This window comes from Rhinolophus hipposideros (assembly GCF_964194185.1).
Source record: "Rhinolophus hipposideros genome assembly, chromosome: 18".
NCBI classification, from domain to species: Eukaryota; Metazoa; Chordata; class Mammalia; order Chiroptera; family Rhinolophidae; genus Rhinolophus; species Rhinolophus hipposideros.
The window spans coordinates 29,216,365-29,236,143 of record NC_138064.1 but is presented as its reverse complement, the minus strand read 5'-3'; the positions used below and the strand labels follow the sequence as shown (position 1 = coordinate 29,236,143).

The 19,779-nt window shown below is 39.3% G+C and overlaps 1 protein-coding gene across 1 annotated transcript in view; it reads right to left on the bottom strand.

Moving 5' to 3' along the window:
* COL28A1 (collagen type XXVIII alpha 1 chain) overlaps positions 1 to 19,779 on the bottom strand; it is a gene marked incomplete at its 5' end in the record, with an annotated part of 138,117 nt that overhangs the window by 44,506 nt on the left and 73,832 nt on the right. Inside the window, 2 exons of the mRNA XM_081079633.1 lie at positions 6,978 to 7,046; positions 9,066 to 9,134. Coding sequence (XP_080935759.1) covers positions 6,978 to 7,046; positions 9,066 to 9,134 — 138 coding nt within the window. The remainder of the gene's footprint in view (positions 1 to 6,977; positions 7,047 to 9,065; positions 9,135 to 19,779) is intronic.

Below are 19,779 nucleotides of genomic sequence, written 5' to 3'. Positions count from 1 at the left end.
TATTGTAGTAACCAGAAAGTTGATATTGGTATTTTATAAGGTAAATGTGAATATTCTTAACAGTAAATGTTGAAAAAAGAGGTAAAATAATATGTAAATTCCAAACTAGTAAAAGTAAAAATGCAATGGTTAAAAAATTAATAAATTTTTAAAAGGGTAAGGAAAGATTTTTTAAAAGAAACAGAATAAATGGGACAAATTGCCCAAAATTAGATGGTAAATACATTTACAAAATCTACTAATTACAGTAACTGTAAATTTCCAAATGCTCTTGGCAGAGGACAAAATTATCAGACTAGAGTTTTAAAAATCCAAATATATGTTGTCTAAGGGAAAAGTGTAAAATAAAAGGATACAAAAAGGCAGAAGTGAAAGGATAAAGTAGATCACCAATAACATTTAACCAAAAGACAGTAACTACATTAATTTTAGGTAATAGAAGACTTTAATGTCAAAAGCACTACTGACCAGTGTCCTAAAAATGTCATCAGAACCAGCTTCCTGTTCTCTTTCTTTTATTTCCCTTTTTCCTCTTTCCTCCTAAGTCCTCCTCTCTGTCTCACAAGTGGATAATTTTTCTGCCTGCTGGTCATGCAGGGCGGCCTGTGGGGCCTCTGGTCCTGCTCCCCACATAAGAACACAGGATACGGTGAGGCCAAAAAGGAACAGCCACGGAGCCATAGATGAGGGAGTCATACCGCTATAGTCTCGCTGGGCAATCCGCTCTTGCTAACTGAGCCACCATCTTCTTGCTAGAGCCCATTTTTTTCTGCTAGCAAAGCCATGGCAATTATATTAGTGGCCAATGGCTCACTGGTTACAGCTGACGGCCAACTAGCCACAGCTGATGGCCATCCAATCACAGTTGATGGCCATTTACTACCTGAGCCAGCACTTTTCCATGTGAGGCCAAGAGCCTGGAAACTGCACTCCTGGCTCTGTCCCCACACTGCTTCTCTCCATTTCAATATTCTATGCTCTTCTCATTCCCTTTGGCTCTCCTAGGGCAGAGTGCACACCAACTGGGCCCGTGATTCCCACCCTGATAACGTGAGAAGTATCTCTGAAGAACTAATGATTGAAGAATTTTTCACAGGATGCTAGAAAGATTATCTGGGTCTATCTTTATCGTAGTGTGTCGGTTTGAGCCACCCATACCCAGAAAACTCCATATTCTTTGTGTTGTTAGGGATTGTCTGAGTGACCTTGAACAGGCAACTGACCTCATTTCCCTTCACTTCTTATATTTAAAATGAGAAATCTCTGTAAGCAAGGGTACTGATAATAAAAAACCAATATTTGTAAAGTTCCTAAGGTACCAACTTGTAAGAGCAATAAAAACAGCCTAGATGACAGGGCAGTTGGCTACTGAGGTTCGTAGTACAGAGGAGTACGTATGTCCTTCAACTAGCCAAACTACAAAGGACTCGATAAGCCTTTGAATGTGTGACGAGCATAGTGGTGATTACAGCCTCCCAGGGGAGCTCCCAGGGGAGCTACACATGCCAGCCCAGATCCAGCTGCAATTTCGAGTCTTAACACTTACCAATTGTTTTCAAAAGGTCACTAAGTCCAACCCCTGCCTTCTGACAGAACTGCACTCAGGGAAAAGGAGGTGATCTTTCCTACTACTTTCTTTTAAAACATTTAGATTATCAGGAAAAAAGACCTCACTGTATATATCGCACATCTCGAAAGGCCAACTTTTCATTTCAACATGCAAAAAAAAAAAAAAAAATTTAAGCGGCATTTCCTTTTGAAAGTCTCAAACTGATCACTTTCCTCTCTCTGACATCTACCCCAATTGATTACTACCCTCAGGGAGGCTGAGTACAGAAGCAGCTGAGTGACCGTGGATATCTAACATCTCTGTGCCCTCCTTTCTACAGCCTCCCGCCTAGGCTGGTGAGGCTTGAATAAGATAGTACGTAGAATTTAGAGAATGCATTACAGCCCTGCTTCTCTCCTCAAGCTCAGTCCTCTGAGTAGTAAAAGTACCTCTTGATGAAATGAGAAGGGGAAAAATATATACTAGTAAATTCATGGGAAATACCATAAAGATGGCAGCAGCATTCCATAAGAGGAATTTATCTATGTCCTTCACTCAACTTGATTTCATATGGACAATATCTGTTACAAGAATGAACAGGAATAAATAGACAGTATTTATGTCTTTACATATTAGGTAGATGAGGGGGTGAGTAGTAGGCAGGAAGGGAGTGAGGGAAGGAGGAAGCCATGAAGGAAGGAAGGGGAGAGAAAAAGTCAGAACAATTTAAAATGTCAGCCTGCTTACCATCATTATAAATTACGTACTATTATAGCATGATGAGTACTTTTAGTATATAACTGCTCAGATGAAATGTTTCATATAATTTTCTATCTTTTGGTGATAATTGAAATCTTTTTTTTTAAATATTCAGCATCAGCACGTGGCACGGGATACTGTCTTTGTTACCTAGTCTTTAGTCCTTTTGACATTTCTTTTGAAATTGAGGAAATAATAGTAAACCATGGGGGCATGATCCATTATTTACTTTGGATAAAAACGATTTAGGAATTCGTTTTTCCTTTTACATTCCTGGCAGTGTGTGGAGCATGCTAGAAGTCAGGCCGACTTCTGTGATTATCACTAGCCGTTGCACAGACCTTGTTCATGGTGAACAGACAATAAACATCAGCTGGTAATGATGAGTCAAGCCCCACGAAACTGAGAGCCTAAAATTGCCATTCCAATTCTGAGTTGGAGACGTGGCTATTAAAAAGGGGAAATTTAATAAAGAGATAGAAAAAGGAAAATACCCTACCATATCCTCAGATTCAGCTTCAGAAATTTAAAAAACCAACCAGCAAAAAAACAAAACACCACCCTTTTTCCTAATTGGCTGGAAGGAATGAAAGTGATTTGTCCCAGGAGGAAAATGAAAAGTGTGAACCAGTAAGAGAAAAATACAAATGGCCCCAGTTAATTAATGCACACTCTCCCTAACCTATACAATCGATATATAAAATACTGCGGACTCAGTGCTTTGACTTTGGTTTGTAACCCATATCGTTGTTTTTAATTTGGTTTTAAAAATAATAGAGTATAAAGGTATGGGGATGCCTTCAATGTCTGAAACTAGGATTGTGGATTTTAATGACAAGAATTAACTTTTAGCCACAGCCCACCCCTGCCACAGGTATTTTGGCAAATGTAATCTCAAAACACCGAACTATTTTAAAGTGTAAACTGCCCACGTGGGTCTGACAACTCCTTTCTATGTAGAGAAATCATTGTGGGAATTAGAAAACTACAATACAGGAAAAGTATTAGAAGTTAATGCAAAGATGGTCTCTGGTGTAAGCACATATACAACCTATGTCGTGCTGTTCACTATATTCCTTATCGTTTCAATTTAATTTCTAAGGTGTGTTCAGCGTTGAATACAGTGATGGTACTGTTAACATGGTTGGTTTTGTTTTCTATTTTTGATGCTATTAGTTTGTTTGTTGTCAGGAGGGGGAAAGAGAACTTTAAATTGAAAGAACAGAAAGTCACTAAAACGTGTGTGTATTGCTCCCTTTGTAATACTAACAACATCACAGTCATGGTTATAAGTTCAGAAAACTAGAAAAACTTCCCATTGTCAGTACCTCTTAATCTTTCTGTAAGTGTTTGCCACTTCGTATACACCGAACCTACCCCTGACTTTTTATAATTGGGACTCTTTTTTCCCTTAGCTCAATTTCGTTTCTACGAGTTAATCATTTCGACTTGGCCCTTAAGGGGGCCAGTTTTCCATGCTGTAATAGGTCTACTCCAACCCAAACTCTAGTCAAACAGATCCTGAAAACACTTTCTAATGACTCACATCACAGGTAGGAGCCAAACGGAAGGATGGCAGGCTTCGTGTGAGATTGCCCCTACAGTATGCTGACATTCTTTCAAGTGTTAGCCTTTCTAGTGAAGGGACACCAGAAGGTGGCAGAGACACTACACGAAGCAGTTAAAAGAGTGCTTGAAGTTTACAGAACCACAGTTACTGCAACCAGCTGAAACAAACAAAAAATTTACCTAAGAAATGACCTTAACCTTTAACATTGAGCCAAGAATCTTCAAGGTTCTCCCCTGAATTTCTAAGCATAGCACTTTGGTGGGAGAATCCATTTTCTTTCTGTCTGTCCTATCCCAGGCCTTGCAAGCTGGGCTGACCCACTGACCACCACACCCTTGCTGGTCTCAAATGCTAATGGCATCCCAAGTAATCGCCTAGGATTCCAGCCCTCCCTTATTCCCACAGGGGTCTTGTTTATCTCCTGACACTGGGCTCTTCATGCTAGCCCTGCCTCCCTCTTGGATGCCATGCCCATCTCTCCCCAGCTTTTGAACCCACAGCTCTCCCACCAGGTTGCAGGTGTCCTTTATTCACTCGCCCTGATTTTGTCATAGACAGAAATGAACCTTTCCTGTTCCTTCCCTGGTCCCACTGAATCTCAAGTCATGTCTAGCCCTTTATCTGGTACTTAGCTTATCTGCTTAAAACAATTTCTAAATTATTCACTGTTGCTGCTCAATAAGTAAGAAGATATCAAGATATTAAGATATCAAGGCTCTAAGGTTTTCTTTTCAAGATAGGAGAAAACAAATGACAGCGCTGAACCCACTGTTTGTGGGCCCAGGTGTCTGCCCCACAGTATCAGCAGAGGGACTAGTCATTCTGGCAGTTGCCATGGAGACCACTCTTGTTTCCTGTTCTCTTCCAGAACCACCAACACACCTCAGAACAACAAATAACTTTAAAATTTTCATCTTTCCTAGAAATAGGTTAAATTATATGTGGTCGTAAATGTCAGCTCTTCACCAAACCTCTGGTTCCCTTCTTCCTGGCCACACAGCTAGACTAGCTTCCCGTGAGATTAGTTCTCACCAATAATATGTGGTCAGAGGTGATGTGTGTCACCTCTTGGCCATGACTTTTAAGAAGCAGGTGTGCCTCTTCCACACTCTCCCTTTCTGCTTGCTGGGTATAAAAGAGGTCCAGCAAGTGGAGGAACCATAAATGAAAGATGAGGTTCTCTGAAATTCTAGGTGAAAGAAAATTACCCACCTACCAGGTACACCCACACTGGCCTCTTATATGGACAGAAACCTCTATTGTGTTTGAGCCATTATACATTTTGGGGTCTTTTGGGTACTGAAGCCATGCCATACTAATTAATGCAACCAATATTTTATGTTTTACAGCACTGAATGTCAGATTATGCACCTTCATCCTGGAAAAAAGAAGAAGGACTAGCAGAAAGGGAAGAGAAGCAGGAAGGAATAATAATGTGAGTAACTACAAACATTTACTTCATTCGTAACCATGTACCGAGCCTTATGTTAAATTATTATGCATACTGTCTCATTTAGTTACATGTATTCCTCTGAACAACTTTAGGAAATAGTACTATTATTATCCCCATTACTCAGAAGTGGAAACTGAGGCAGAGATGTAGGGCTCAGGAAGCCATGTTTCAAATCTTTTGACTTCACAGCCCAAGTTCTAGTTGAGTACCCAGTACTGTGTTCTAGGCACTTTGTACAATTTCATCTTCACAACACCTTATAAAATAAGCTTTACATTTTAAAGATGAGTAAGCTGAGGTTCAACAATGATAAATGATTTGTCCAAGCTTAGAAAGATTCAAGCAAAGGTCTGAGTGGCACTGAAGCTCATTCTCGTTCCATCAGAGCATCGAGGTCAGAACATAGATAGAAGGGAGAGGTGAGTCCCGTGACCATGGGACTACTGCAATCATCGTTATTCGTCAGCTTTGGAGACATTGGAATTTCTGTCAGATCGTGTTTACTTTATTCCCCCAGCATGTCACTGAGACTATTCTTTCACACTGATAATAAACTGGCTAGGCCTGAAATACTAGGGAATCCATCCTTTGCCACAGCCCACAGGGAGAGTTCCCTCAGTCAGCACTGGATCCGCCATGTTCAGGCCTAAACAAAGACTGAGAGCCAGTGGCGTGGAAACTCCTTCTTTTTTATGATTAAAGGGTTTCTGCCTAGCAGGAGTTGTAGTCCCAGTCCACAAATCTACCTCAGAATCCAAAAGTCATGCAGGGCCACCGGGAATCTTATTTTTATGAGGACCTCCTAATCCTCTGAGAAGAAATACTACAGGAATGTCAGGGCTGCTCAGGATACTGTAACGGATTTGAGCAAAGACAGAAAGAGGGAAACTGGCAGGACTCCTGTGTGGAAATGACGAATGCACAAAAGCCATTTGTGTCTGTCCCCACACTTGGCTTTTTAATCTGAGTGGCCTACCCTCTCATTACAACCCTCCCGGCCCCTGTAGAAGCTGGCCCCTCAAGGTCTAGTTGACATCAAGGAATCCCTCAAGACCCAGCCTCACCCCTTCTCCCTCCTGCCTTGGCCTGGGGAATCACTGGCATATTTAGAGTCTAGGAGAATGCTCCATGTTGGAGGCTCACAGTGGGACAAGATGGTGGCCGCATATAACCTCCTGGCTTGTGCCATGAGCCTGAAGGACCAAGGCCACTTTGGGACCAAAGAGCCACAGTCCCATAGTCATCCATATGACCAATAGATATTTATGGTGAGAAAAGGCACAGAGGGCCCTGAAGGAGCTGGGATTCCTGCAGGGCCAGCTGGGCCAGCGCAGGGACAGCACAGGAATGACAGGAAGCTCTGTGGTGCCCAAGGTGGTGAGCCCATCATGGTTTCAGGGTTTCCCGGGACCAGGGCTGCCACGGCAACAGCACAACGAATCACTGCAAAAGTTACATTTTTCATTCAGCAATTTATGTGATATTTAGCGTTCATGAAACTAATGCACTTATACCTTTTGGATATAATTCTAACAGCTAAGCGTATACTAAAGTCATTTCCTAGTAGTCATACATTATCTACAACCTCTTTCCTCCATTACTCTAGTGAACTGAGAGGTAACTCTACCACAGTCATGTTCACTTACTTTAATTCCTTGTAATCCATAGCCGGGGGTGCCGGGAGGGCCAGGCAAGCCTTTCTGCCCAATATCACCCTGGGGGAAGAAGAGAAATCAGACAAATGTAAGAAGATTTAGGGAGAAACCATATATTATAGCTCTTGGCTTTGTTCTTGCTACTTCAGTCTATTCAAGACCTTCATCCACATCGCCCATAAGCTATATCACATTTTACAGAAAGCAGTGGTGTTCCAAAATGTTGAAGCCTCAGAATCCTTGGCAAAAAATCTTGCACTTAATCCAACTATCAATAAGAGTGAGGCCGAGCTTGTTGGCATAAGCAAAAGGGTGGCCTTATAGCCTTGTCTGCTTGGGCTCCTCTGGCTGCCCTACCACCAACCCCTCTAACCCCAGGGGCGTGTGCAGCCCCCTCACACACAATGCTCAGTCACCTTTACTACCTTCCTCCATTTCACTGTGGCGTGCTAACTCTCCAGGGCTGCAGTTCAAGATTCAGGGGATATTGGTGTGGTTCACTGTTGAATTTTGAAGGAAATATGTAAATGAAGCACAAAGGACATCCTTTCCCAGTGTGTGTTCCTTACACCATAAGTGGACCCCATATTTCTTGAGGAAAAACTTCTGTGGTCAAATGAGATTGCAAAATGTTCTACATCACGGTATGTGCCTCTCCTCAGAGATCCTAGCTCATATTAAAATAGTAAATCCTCTAAGAAGTCCCACAATCGATTAGTTTAACTATCCCAGAAGTTCCCAAATTAACATTTGATAGAACAAGCTTTGAAGAAATGCTAGGTTAATATAAGTTACTTTATAAGTCAGACCTTTTCTTTCCTGTATGAAATAAAAAGCTTTTTTTTCTAATTGAAAGAGGAATACCTGCTCATTGGGAAAACAAAAACAAAAACAAAACCAGAAATGAAAATAACACTGAAGAAGAAAAAAATAGACGCATCTTCCCATCATCCAGTGATAACAACTACTAACTTCTTGGGGAAATCTTCATCCACATAAAGTGATCTATAAGATTAAAAATTAGTCCATTGCTTCAATGGAGCTGATGGACACACACACACACACACACACACACACACACACACACACACACAATCTTAGTAATTCTGAGCTCCTTAGTAAAATCTTTGACTCATAAAGACTTTTTCCTTTCCTCTCTGACAACAAGGGTTTAATTCACTTCTGTGCATTTTGGGCATGAATACACCTACGTGAAATTTGAATTTGTGATGGGTGGCTCATCGATGCCTGTTTTCTCTATGAACGTACCTGATACTCCTGTACCTTACTTTTTGAACAAATCAAAGAAATATTTGTTGAGCAAATGAATGAACAGTTAAATCAGGGCTTCTCAGCCTCAGCACTATTGACATTTTGAGCTGGATAATTCTTTATTATGGGAGCCTGCCCTGCACATCGTAGGATGTTTAGCGGTATGCGTGGCCAGTGGCACTCCTTCCCCAGCTGTGACACTCAGAAATGATTCCAGACATTGCCAAATGTCCCCCTGGGGTGGATGGAGAGTGGAGGACAAAATCTCCCTCACTGAGAAACAATAGATTAAAAGAATAAAAGGATGAATAATCACTGAATTAGAGGTGGCAAAAAGGAAGAGAAATAGAAATAGAGCAAAGGGAGCCAAAGGGAGTTTCTGTTACCTTCCATGGAGACAATAAATCTGGACCCTCGCCCTGAGGCCCCTGACAGTGTACTACACACATCTGACACAAGAAGTACATTAGCTGGTTAAACTGTTAAAATGCCATCTGAAGCCCCTCTGGCCAAAGTTAAGATGCACTTCTTAATGATGCCTCTAAGGAACCTAGAAATATTTTGAGCACTGTGCAACCACTTCCTTCAGCGACACTAGCTTTCTAATTTCTTTTGAGGAAGAAAATGGCTTTATAAACTTAAATGTTCTATTTACTCAACATTGATATGATGTGAGAAAAGAAGGCTTTTCAGCAGTAATCAAGACCGAATAAGGCAACACCAAAAAGAACAGCATGAAGTTCCTGTTCTCTGTGTTGTCACTGATGGTCCCTGATCTTCAAACACAGTGCAGACCTGCGGACTCACCTTTGGCCCCTGGGTTCCTATTCCCCGAGGCCCAGAGGGGCCTGGAGGGCCTCTGACACCAGGCTCTCCCTGAAAAGACACAATGAATAACAAGTGAGTGAGTCAAAACCAAAAACAAAACAAAACTTTGCATTGTATATTTCATAGACAATTTCATGTTAAAAATATATACATTTTCATATTAAAACAAAGTTAAACCCCAAATCCTTGAATTTGACTAAACTATGAATTGAGCCTTTTTCTCCTAGATCACTTTCCTAAACTTGACGAAGGGAGTGCTAGATCCCTTTGTTTTCATTTCTTGTTTCCAGTTATGTACTCTGCAAGTCAACTGATAGGGTCCATTTCAAAGCAATCAAGTCAATTAACTTTTGGCAACCCTATATACCGTGTTTCCCCAAAAATAAGACGTAGCCAGACCATCAGCTCTAATGTGTCTTTTTGAGCAAAACTTAATATAAGACCCGGTATTAATATTATATTATGTTTATTATATTATATGATATGATATGATATGATATTATATTACATTATACCGGTCTTATAGTTAAAAGAAGAAAGAAAACAAAGAACGAAAGCCAGGTTTTGAACCCAGATTTCCCACTCCCTTTGTCATAGATGTCCCATTACGAGATAAATAGTTTACAGCTTTCAACAGTGCAAAATCATGAATTATAACAAATGATGAAATTGTTTATCTAGAAAAACAGCCCATCCCATTTTTTAAAAAAAATACTTTGCTTTCTATTTACAAATCCTAAAATGCTTCTAGAGAAAACAAAGCCTTAAAAGAATGAGGAAAACTTTTAAACTATATTTTATTCCTGACAATTCTTTTCATCTCTATTTTCAGAATTACAAATTCCCCTTTTGCTTACAGGCGACTTTTATGATTCTTGTCTCCAGTCTCCATTTCTTCCTCTTACTACTTAACTGTTTTTGAGACCACAGGTATTAATTATCTCTTTAACACCTCTCTCCTTCTGACTCCCAACTTTGAGTGACTCCAAGCTTCTCTGAGCTTAAATGATCTCATGTTCACCAGCACAGAACACAAACTTGTCCTGTAATATATACATTGCTATTCTCTCTCTTTTCTGGAGTACCTCTGAAGTGCCTTTAAAGGGACTATCTGTAAGTTCACCGAGTAAGGGTCTCCAACAACACCTGACTGATTTACACACTTGCCACATTTTGAGTCCCTCCAACAAAACAGAACATAGGTAAACAGAGTTAAATAGGTTTTATCCAGAACCATTACCTATTTTGTCAAAAATAGTTGTCTCCTTAGCCTGGTCACCCTCAAACCCACCCAGATACAACAGATTCCTCTCTTGTGTTTGTTCACCTCTGCCCTTCCATGATGAGGTTAGACACCTGATATGATATGAGGGGACTAAATGGCCTCGCCTATGAAGTATTCTAGCCAAGAAAAACTGAACCTGTATTTGAACATATGTCTAGATCTAACTACCAATTAAAAAAAGAAAAAACAGAGGATGGAGAAATATATTGAACACCATCATAAGGATACCATCAGCAAAATGCCATGTGTGGATATCATTTGGATCCCAATTCAAACAAACCAACTGGAACACATTTATAGGACAAACTGGGAAATGTTAATGTTGGAAACTTGATGACACTAGGAATTGTTAATATTTTTTAGATTTGCTAACGAATCTGCAGTTATATTTTTATAAATAGCTCTCATATTAGAGAGACAACTGCTAAAGCTTTATAGGAGTGATGTCTGGGATTTGCTTCAGAATAATGCAGTTGGAGGAGGGGAATTGAGGAATGGGGTATACAGATAAAGACTGATCACATGTTGCAAATTCTTGGAGAGGTGTTGTGGGTAAACAGGAGTTTACTAGTCTTTTTATTTTTGTATATGCTGAATCATTTTCATAATGTTTTTAATAACGTATTTTTTAAAAATCCATGAACAATACCCAATAAAAATCTCACCAGTGAGGGTGAGAAAAGGTTGCTGTGACATTCACCTTTAATTTAAGGAGAAGAATACGAGATTTTAAAACTAGAAATTTGAGATAAGAGGAGGAGCGATTTAATAGCATTAGTAGAATTTACATGTGTTTCATGGATTCTTGGTATGTACAACATGTTATATAATTTTCTTTTTTTAGTTAGGGACATGGTGAGAAGGCAGATGGAGATTTTTTTCATAAACTAGTATTTCTTTTAATTTGACACTAATTCATGATAATTTTCTTGAGACAATTTTAGTTAAAACCTCCTCAATTAGTATTAATCATACAGACACACACACGCCCCCTAGATGGGAAAGCAAGTGGGAAAAATAGTTGAAATAAGTTGTGAGTTTACTGTAGACCACCCTCATCAATGTTTATTATTGCTATTTATTTTCTCTCTCATCCAAGTCCTCATAACCTTCCCCATTTAAAAATGTCGAAGGCTAAGTGCAATATGATAGCTGGCCCTGTGGACACCTTATATTGACCTTTGTCTATTTGAAGTTTGGCTACTGAGCTTTATAAGGGCATGCATGAACCCATGTTATAAATTATAAGTATGTGGTACTGCAATGTTTACCTCAAACAAGTTGTCCATTTTTATTTATATACTTGTTGACATATAGCTATGTTGTGAATCAAAATATTCTTTTATATCTTTTGAGCTCTGCGAATATAATCTGATACATGCTTTTATGAATCTGATAGATTTTAAATCAAGTTTTAACATATTCTGCAGAGGTTAGAGTTGGTTGGTAAAATGGTATTAGGGTTGTTTCTTTGTGTATATGTACCATACTTTTCAATAGATGGGAAAATCAGGCATTTAATGAGCTGTGTGAGTCCACAGAGATAGTGTCTTTTTACTATGGTGGAGCCTTAAAAATGTATTGCCTTTTGTTCCGGGAGCCATCAGGTGAATGTGCGTAAGAGGGCTGTGGTCAGGACACACTTCGCCATTTGATAGCTCCGATTGTGCCACAGGGCAGTAGCAGTTGTACCTAAGAAGTGGGTTTACCACGATATTTTCGGTTTTATTGTCAGTGGATAGAGTGACATTCACAAATAAAAAGTATTACAGCAGGCACTCGCAAAGCTGGATTTAGCTTCCGGTGCATAAGCTGAGGTCTTGGAGCCTGCAGAGGGAGCTCTTGCATCAGGAGACAATGAACAAACCACAAAGCAAATTGTAGAATTGGCCATTTGTAACTATATATCCATCAATTACATAAGACCATAGCCTAAGCCCCTCCATTCTCTCAAAAAAGAGTAACTATTTAGATTGCCTACAGCTTCCTCTTGGCCCTCAAAAGGGATTCTAAATGGGAGATACTTGTCTCATTTTCACAGGAAGTGGCCAAGTTTAGGACTATCTGCAGTTACTTGTACATGTGAATTTACCAAATGATTTGGTGAAGATTTTACCTAGACTATGACCTTTCAGAGTGGTTAATTCATCCCCTTTACAATTATACATAATCTTACAATGGTCCTAGCAATCATTCATTGAGCCTTTCACTTTTTAAAAGGAAGGAAAAAAAGCAAAAACACTATCACGTTTATTCATTTTCTCCTTGGTAAATCTTTGCTTTGGTGCAGATCAGAACTATTAAAATTAATAATAAAATAAATAATAATTAAAATGTATTAAGTATATTACATGGCAAGTACTTTTCATTCGTTATCTTATCTGATCCTATTAACATCAACTTACTCAATTTTACTGATAAGGAAATTGAGACTAGAGAGGCAACACGATTTGCCAAAAACCGTGTAGCCAGAAGCAGTTCCAACCAACGTGTGACTCCTGAGTTCGTCTCTTACCTTGGAGTTGGTTGGGGCTAGATGAAAGATGCTAACTTCTCCAATGGCTTTCTTCTAGCTGCCACCTAATGCAAAGACATGGCTATGTGGCTGTGAAAGTTATTTCCCTATATGGAGTCAATTACACTCTCTCAAGGAGAAGAAAGAAAATATCCTGATTATAAGATTCCTAAGAAGCCCACACAATCTGCACAAGTACCCAACTGTCTAAGGCTTCCCTTTCCATTTTCCCTCTGTTGCCATTCCTCAGTTTTGTGGTTTACCCCAATGTTTTAATTGGTCTCATTCCAGATGTCCTGCCTACACAGATTCTTATTCTTTCTTTCTATCCCTACTGCGATAGACTTGATTTGGCAGAGCAATGGACATTATCACTGCTACTACGAATTCTTTATTATTGTTAGAATTCAAAAAATGTTTTATAGGCATTATTCCATCAATTTCTCCGAATAACCCTGTGAAGTAAGCATTGTTATCTATCCCAAATCTCAGATGAGGAGACTAAGTCTCAGGGAGATTAAATGATTTGCTGAGATCACACAGCTAATAAGTGACAGAGGTTTCACGCAGAGTAGTGATAAGGAAACAATCTGTTATACCTTCTATGTTTTATAAGATTTAAATACAATATTTGAGAAGATAGTGTTCTTAGAGACAAAACAGCCCATTAGACTATCTCTCCCTCCCCTCCCCCACACATATTAATGAGGCTTTAATGGCTATGTCTTCCTTTGTGTCAATCACTCTGTGAGATGACTGTGGAAATAAGTTTCAGTTGTTCTGAAAGTGATTGCCTACTTTTTTACTTTGGGAAAATAAAAAGCAAACTGTGAAAACAATAGCCTCTTAAGAATTTTCCAAGGAAAGGTATGCTGAAGATTCTAATAAATGATGAAACTAAAGAATGATTGAATTTTAAAATAAGGTAGAAGTCAAAGTGATGATTAGCAGCTGCTTAATGTTTCTTTCTTTCTGGCTTTAAATAAAATTAAGGTATAACTACGGAGGCTCCGGCTACCACAAACATAAGCGGCACTCTGGAATGAATTATGTAATGAGTATATGTAATGGTTTAGTAACTCTTGAATACCTCAATTGTGTTGCTAGGATGTCACTGAAAATTTTAGAGTCCTTCTAATATTGATAATGTGTATTGATTATTGACTGGCCATTGTTGTATCACTCAGTTACTTCTCACTGATCTCCTTTAATATAAAAAGAGAGACAGTACCAATTATCAGCACAATTGTCAGGGGTATGAGGAAATAATGAAGAAGTTAGAAAACAAGCACTGAAATCACTATGACATTTCCTTTAGTGTATTTTCCCAGATTTAAATTTCAAAATATTTAAAATAAGTTCAAGTCTTCAAATCCATTTCTCTTCTAGAACTTTAATACTCACCCCAAAGCAGCAGTATCTCAATGTTGGTGATAATTTTAAAAATTTGCTTTAGGATTTGGGTGGATTTGTTGTTTTTTCCTTTTCTCAAAGACAACTCATCAAAGATGAGCAAAGAATTGCCCTGTGCCAAGAATCTCACTGGAGAGTCTTATTTAGCTGAATTAGAAACCTTGAAAATAGAAACATTGACACCGCCCCCAATGACAGGGAGAAGAGAAGGCTCTCTTGTACTGATATTCAATATAATTTTCCACTGGGGGAAAGTTCCTCCAGTCTGCATGATTAAAAATAAAAATGTGTTGATGGTGGTGTGGGTGGTGAATGTTAAGAGGATTTAGTGTGTGTCTCCAGGGCTGAAGGGAAGATATGTATATACTCCTGGGGAGAGAAATGCAGAGCTAAGAAAACAGCAAGGATTGATGAAAGCAATACCGAAAATCATTAAGATAAACTTGGAATACAGTTTGAGACATCATGCATAGAACTGAATTGGGGAGTAACCTTGAAAAGTCACCTAGTCAAGTTTTCCTGGTTTGAATGCGACCTTTACTGAAATCGAAAGGTCACATTGTCTGGCATTTAAATTTGATATGGTTCTGGCTTTAATTAGTCCTCTTTTTGAGTTGATTATCCTGCCCATAGCAATTTTGCAGTCATATTATGGGAGGTGGGTTTCTTCAACTCCAATTTGGAATCCGGGACGCTTAACTTCTCTATCATTAAGTCTGCGTCCTAGGTCAGCCCTCCATGTCAGACTCTGTTCAAAATGGAGTCCCTTGTCCAGTCCGCGTCTGCCGATGGAATCTACAAATTCCTCATGCGTCTCTGTGTGAATCGCTCCTCTGTTCGGCTGCTGCCTGTCGGTGGTATGCACACATGTGAGCCGTTGCAGAGAACAGAGGGGCAATTCAGATGCTGGGAACATTTTTTAGAATAATGATACTCAGTGGAATTTCACATAGGCTTGCATTTCAATTTATGACTAGGGATCACTTTTGTCAAATAAAGCATGTATTTACAATATTCAAACATTTAAAGCTTTTGAAAAATGTTTAACTCGGTGGGGTTTAAGTGTGTGCCTCTCGTGAATGTTTACATAATTTAAGCCTTGACAATGGAAAAGCTAGAATGGCAAGAGAAACAACCCAACTGTATACGAAATGGTGCCGAGACAGTTAGAAGAGGGACAGCCCTGGAGACTGGGCATCTGTAGATCAGACCAAGTCATTCTTTCTCCATTTTATTCACGCACGTACTCTTTCATTCATTCATCCATATTCATAGTCTGCCTCTCACACAAAAACACAATATAGTATCAAAACTGTTTATATTATGAAGGGCCAAGCTGTTCAACCTTTCTGGTTCTTGATTCCCTTATCTATAAAATAAGGGAGTTGTTTTAAACAAAAAGAAAGTCACAATACTCTGGAAATACTTAGATAATAACATAAAATATTTAGATAATATACAATAGTAATATCAACAACCCAACTTGGAATTCAGTTGGGTTGTTGTTAGTCTTTTTTGCCCAGACCTTATTCTAACAACTTGATGGTTAAGAGGTCCCTGAACGGCCCCAAAAGCCAGGTTTGATCTCCTCTGTGCAAGGATCAGCCTAAACTCAACTGCCCCAAAGCTTTGGGGAAGGCCATGGCTTTCTCCTTGATGAACTAGCACAATGAAGGAGGCTGAAAGAGCTCAGAGAGGTGCATGGCAGGACGTACCAACCCTTCCAGAGCTCAGGAGAGCCATTCCTTGTATTCCTCTCATGACAGGTGAAGGACAAACTCCCACCTTCAGAGATGTCAGTGAATCAGCCCCAGAGCAACATGTACCTCCTGAGACTTTGGGGTGAAAATACAGGAACAAAGAGTTCTCTGGGCTTCTCGAAAAGACATAAAATTTATATAATGATTGTCCCTAAATCACAAAGCATCCTTCTCGTCTCTAAGCGTCCAGTAAAACATGCAGGCAGATGGTAAGAAGGAGACCACTTCAGGGACGGTATAGATGCCTGACCACTGCACTGTACACCTGAAGCTGAAGCTGAATAATATCAAGTGTCAACTATAATCAAATATATATACAGAGGGTGCCAAAAAATGTATACACATTTTTAAAAAGGAAAAAACTGTATTAAAATTGTGATACTCAATATATACCGACAACAAAAGATGACTACAAGTCACGTTTGACTTCTGCAATTACAAGAGGTGCTCAAAGTGGTTACTACCATCAGTGTAATTTTAATAGTTTTTTTTTCTTTCTTAAAATGTGTATAATTTTTTTGGCACCCTCTGTACATACTTGTATAGTCACGGGATGTGGAGTACAGCACAGGGAATAGAGTCAGTGGAACTGTAACAGCTGTATACGATGTCAGAGGGGTAGTAGATTGGGGGAGGGGGTTATCATTTTGTGAGGGGTGTAACTGTCTATAACATTGTTTTGTACGCCTGAAAATAATAATGACAATAATAATAATAATGATAATAATAAATGCAGGCAGTGTTAGATAGGATCTTTGAGCTTCCCTTCCCTATCAAGGGGCTGGGAGTTTGGGGCTAGAGGTCAGGGCACTGGGTAAATACTTCCCACTTAGCAAGAAATCAAGCTGTCCTTTCTTCTTCCTGGCATGTTTCCAAAGTGGATTTTAGAACCATATCTACTATTTCCTTGAGCGTTGTAGTTTTTACAAGAATTTAAAAATCTCTCAAAAGCCTTTGTCAAAATTTGGATTAAATTCAAGGTAATGTATATGGACGTACTATAACCACCGATGTCATATGGAATTCTTCCATTTGGAAAAAAGCCAGGGGGCACCACAAGGGTGCAAGATGTCAGGGACTGCTTTTTATATGGTTTGAAACATAGAAGCTTTGATTCAAATGTCTGTGTCATATGCTAAACACATGTGACCTTAACTAAATATCACCAAAACCCACCGTAAATTAATCCTCAACCTTAATGGTTTCCTTATTTCAAAACACATTTGTTTTGTAAGTTAATGCCCTAAGGCCAATATTTTAAGGTGACTACATAGAGTTTAAATGAAAAACATATCAGATATATTATATTACACACACACACACACACACACATTTGCACATTCTATCATTTCTCTGCCATTTTAAGTCAAAATGGGAGGAGAGGGATTTTGCACACGTTTAACTCTTGTGCTTTTGCTACCATTGAGAACGTTAGGTATTTTGAGAGTTTCACCTCCACTTTACCAAACCAGAAGGACAAAGTTAAGTGGGAATTAGACTTTTCCAAATATTTTCCTTTCTTTACCAGCTTTTATTTGTGTGTGTGTGTGTGTGTGTGTGTGTGTGTGTGTGTCAGTGTGTGTGTGTGTGTCTAAGTTTTCTTTAGGGAAATAAAAAAGCTACAATAGAGACTTTAAGGCGTCTATAAAAGAGAGATAATTTTGAAAGTTTTTAAAAATCTGGTATTTGCTTTTAGAATTTCCTTTATTTTCAAGTTTATGATCCAAGTTCTTTGATTCTACTACTGGCTCACACTCCTAACATCTCCATCCAGGGCTAGAGACAGCCAGGATAACACACTTTCCCAACATCCACAGCAAGAGGCAACAAAGAGACGGAAAAGGCAGCTGAGAGGAAGGTTGGCAGAGAGAGGCATTATTAGCTAATGTTCTCTTCCCTCAGAAGCGAGCTGGGGGCTATGGCTTCCACTCAGCCTCCTGCGGAAGCTAACAGAGATAGTATGTTTCATTTAAGATACATCTTCTAGCAACATGTTGACTGTTACCACTGCCCCCAGCCCCTCAAAAAAAGGCAGGACAAAATTTTGAAAGAACACCTTTTTCCCTTGATTTTTCCTCTTAAATTGTATATGAAAACAAACACAAATGACTTTTAGAGAGAAATGGTATAGAAGTCATTTCATAAATATTTCAGTCTGCATGTTAAATAATCTGACAGTGAATATTCAAAAGAAAAAATTTTTTAAATGTTCTCCTTCTGTGCCTAAGTATCTCTCTTTATTGTTGTTCACTGTAAGGCAGTCACATAAACGTATAATTAATATAATACAGTGTTTACTTATATAAAATATATTGATCTACTCTGTTGAAATGTAAATGATCATCTGTTGCCATTGGAATACAGATGCATTCCAGTATATATTTAACACATTTTATTTCCTGCTTTATTTTAAAGAGGAATACGCTTCTACTTCCCCAACTAAAGGAATATTTAGTATGACAAAGGTATTTTTTTTTTTACCAATGTTTCGCTCAGAGCAGAAAACGAGGTTTACACATATTGAAATTGCTTTTTCTATTTTTAAATTTTAATATTTTGAGAAATACTTTGCCTTAAAGAATAAAAGAACACTGCAGCACCCAAGTTCAGCATGGCTACTGACACTATGGAGGTATATTAGAGGAGTGCATTTGGTCCTGAGTCAGACCACGCCAGAACCTTGATAAAAGCACTTCAGCTACGTCTCTTCTATATAGTTTCCTCAGCGATTCAGACACAGCCTCTCGCTGAACTCTCATGATTGCCCTAACAGAGATCAGGCAGGAATCAAGATCTCCTTCAGAGATGATATGTAGTGTCCTGGGTCTCAGATCTTTCATTCTACCTGGGAGAGGACAAAAGGGCACCTGCCCCCTTGTACAGAAGCCGTTATCATAGTGTCATCACTCCTAAGTGATGGAGCAGAGACCAAAAAATCAAGACAAAAAGTTGACATTGAGCACTTATGACATCTCTTTCTATGACCTGGAAACATTTGAAAAGCTTAGATATATTTCTAAGGAAAAATTCTCCCTTTGGGATAATGTTAATCACTCATTTATTTTCCTTGCATTCAGCATGTTATAGAGCCCCTACTGGGTGGTACACCTAGTTCTGGTGCCAGGAATTTAGCGGGGAACAAGACCGAGAGCCTACCTTCAGGAAAACGTACACCCCTGTGGAACATGCCAGGCAGTAAACTTGTGAGATTATTCCAGAAGTAATACAAGCTATGTAGGAAATACACAAGGGGCATGCCACAGTGATGGGGGAGGGAAAGAGAAGGGAGAGGACTGCTTTTGTAGGGTGGTCAGGGAGGCGATATTTGAGACAAGGCCTTAAAAATGGGCCATCCCGACAGAGCCACGGCCTGGAAGCAGGAGTGAGCTGTAGGAGTGTGTGGTGTAGGCCAGTGTGGCTGGAGGTCGGCAGCAAGGGAGGAAGGGGCAGGAACTGCAGTCAGTTCCAGAAGGGGCCTCACAGACCATGTAATGTGGTTGCAGCTTGTCTCGGCACAAAAGAAGCTGCCAGAGTGGATTTTTTTTTCCATTTTTCTTGTTTTCTGTTTTGTTTTGTTTTGTATTTTGAGAAAAAGATATATGATCTGATTTATGGTTTTAAAAGACTCCTCTGCCTACGAGGTAATAGAAAGTCAGAGGTGGAAGGGGAAAGACCGGTGAAGAGGTTACTTTAACACCCCAGGCAAGAGATGATGGTGGT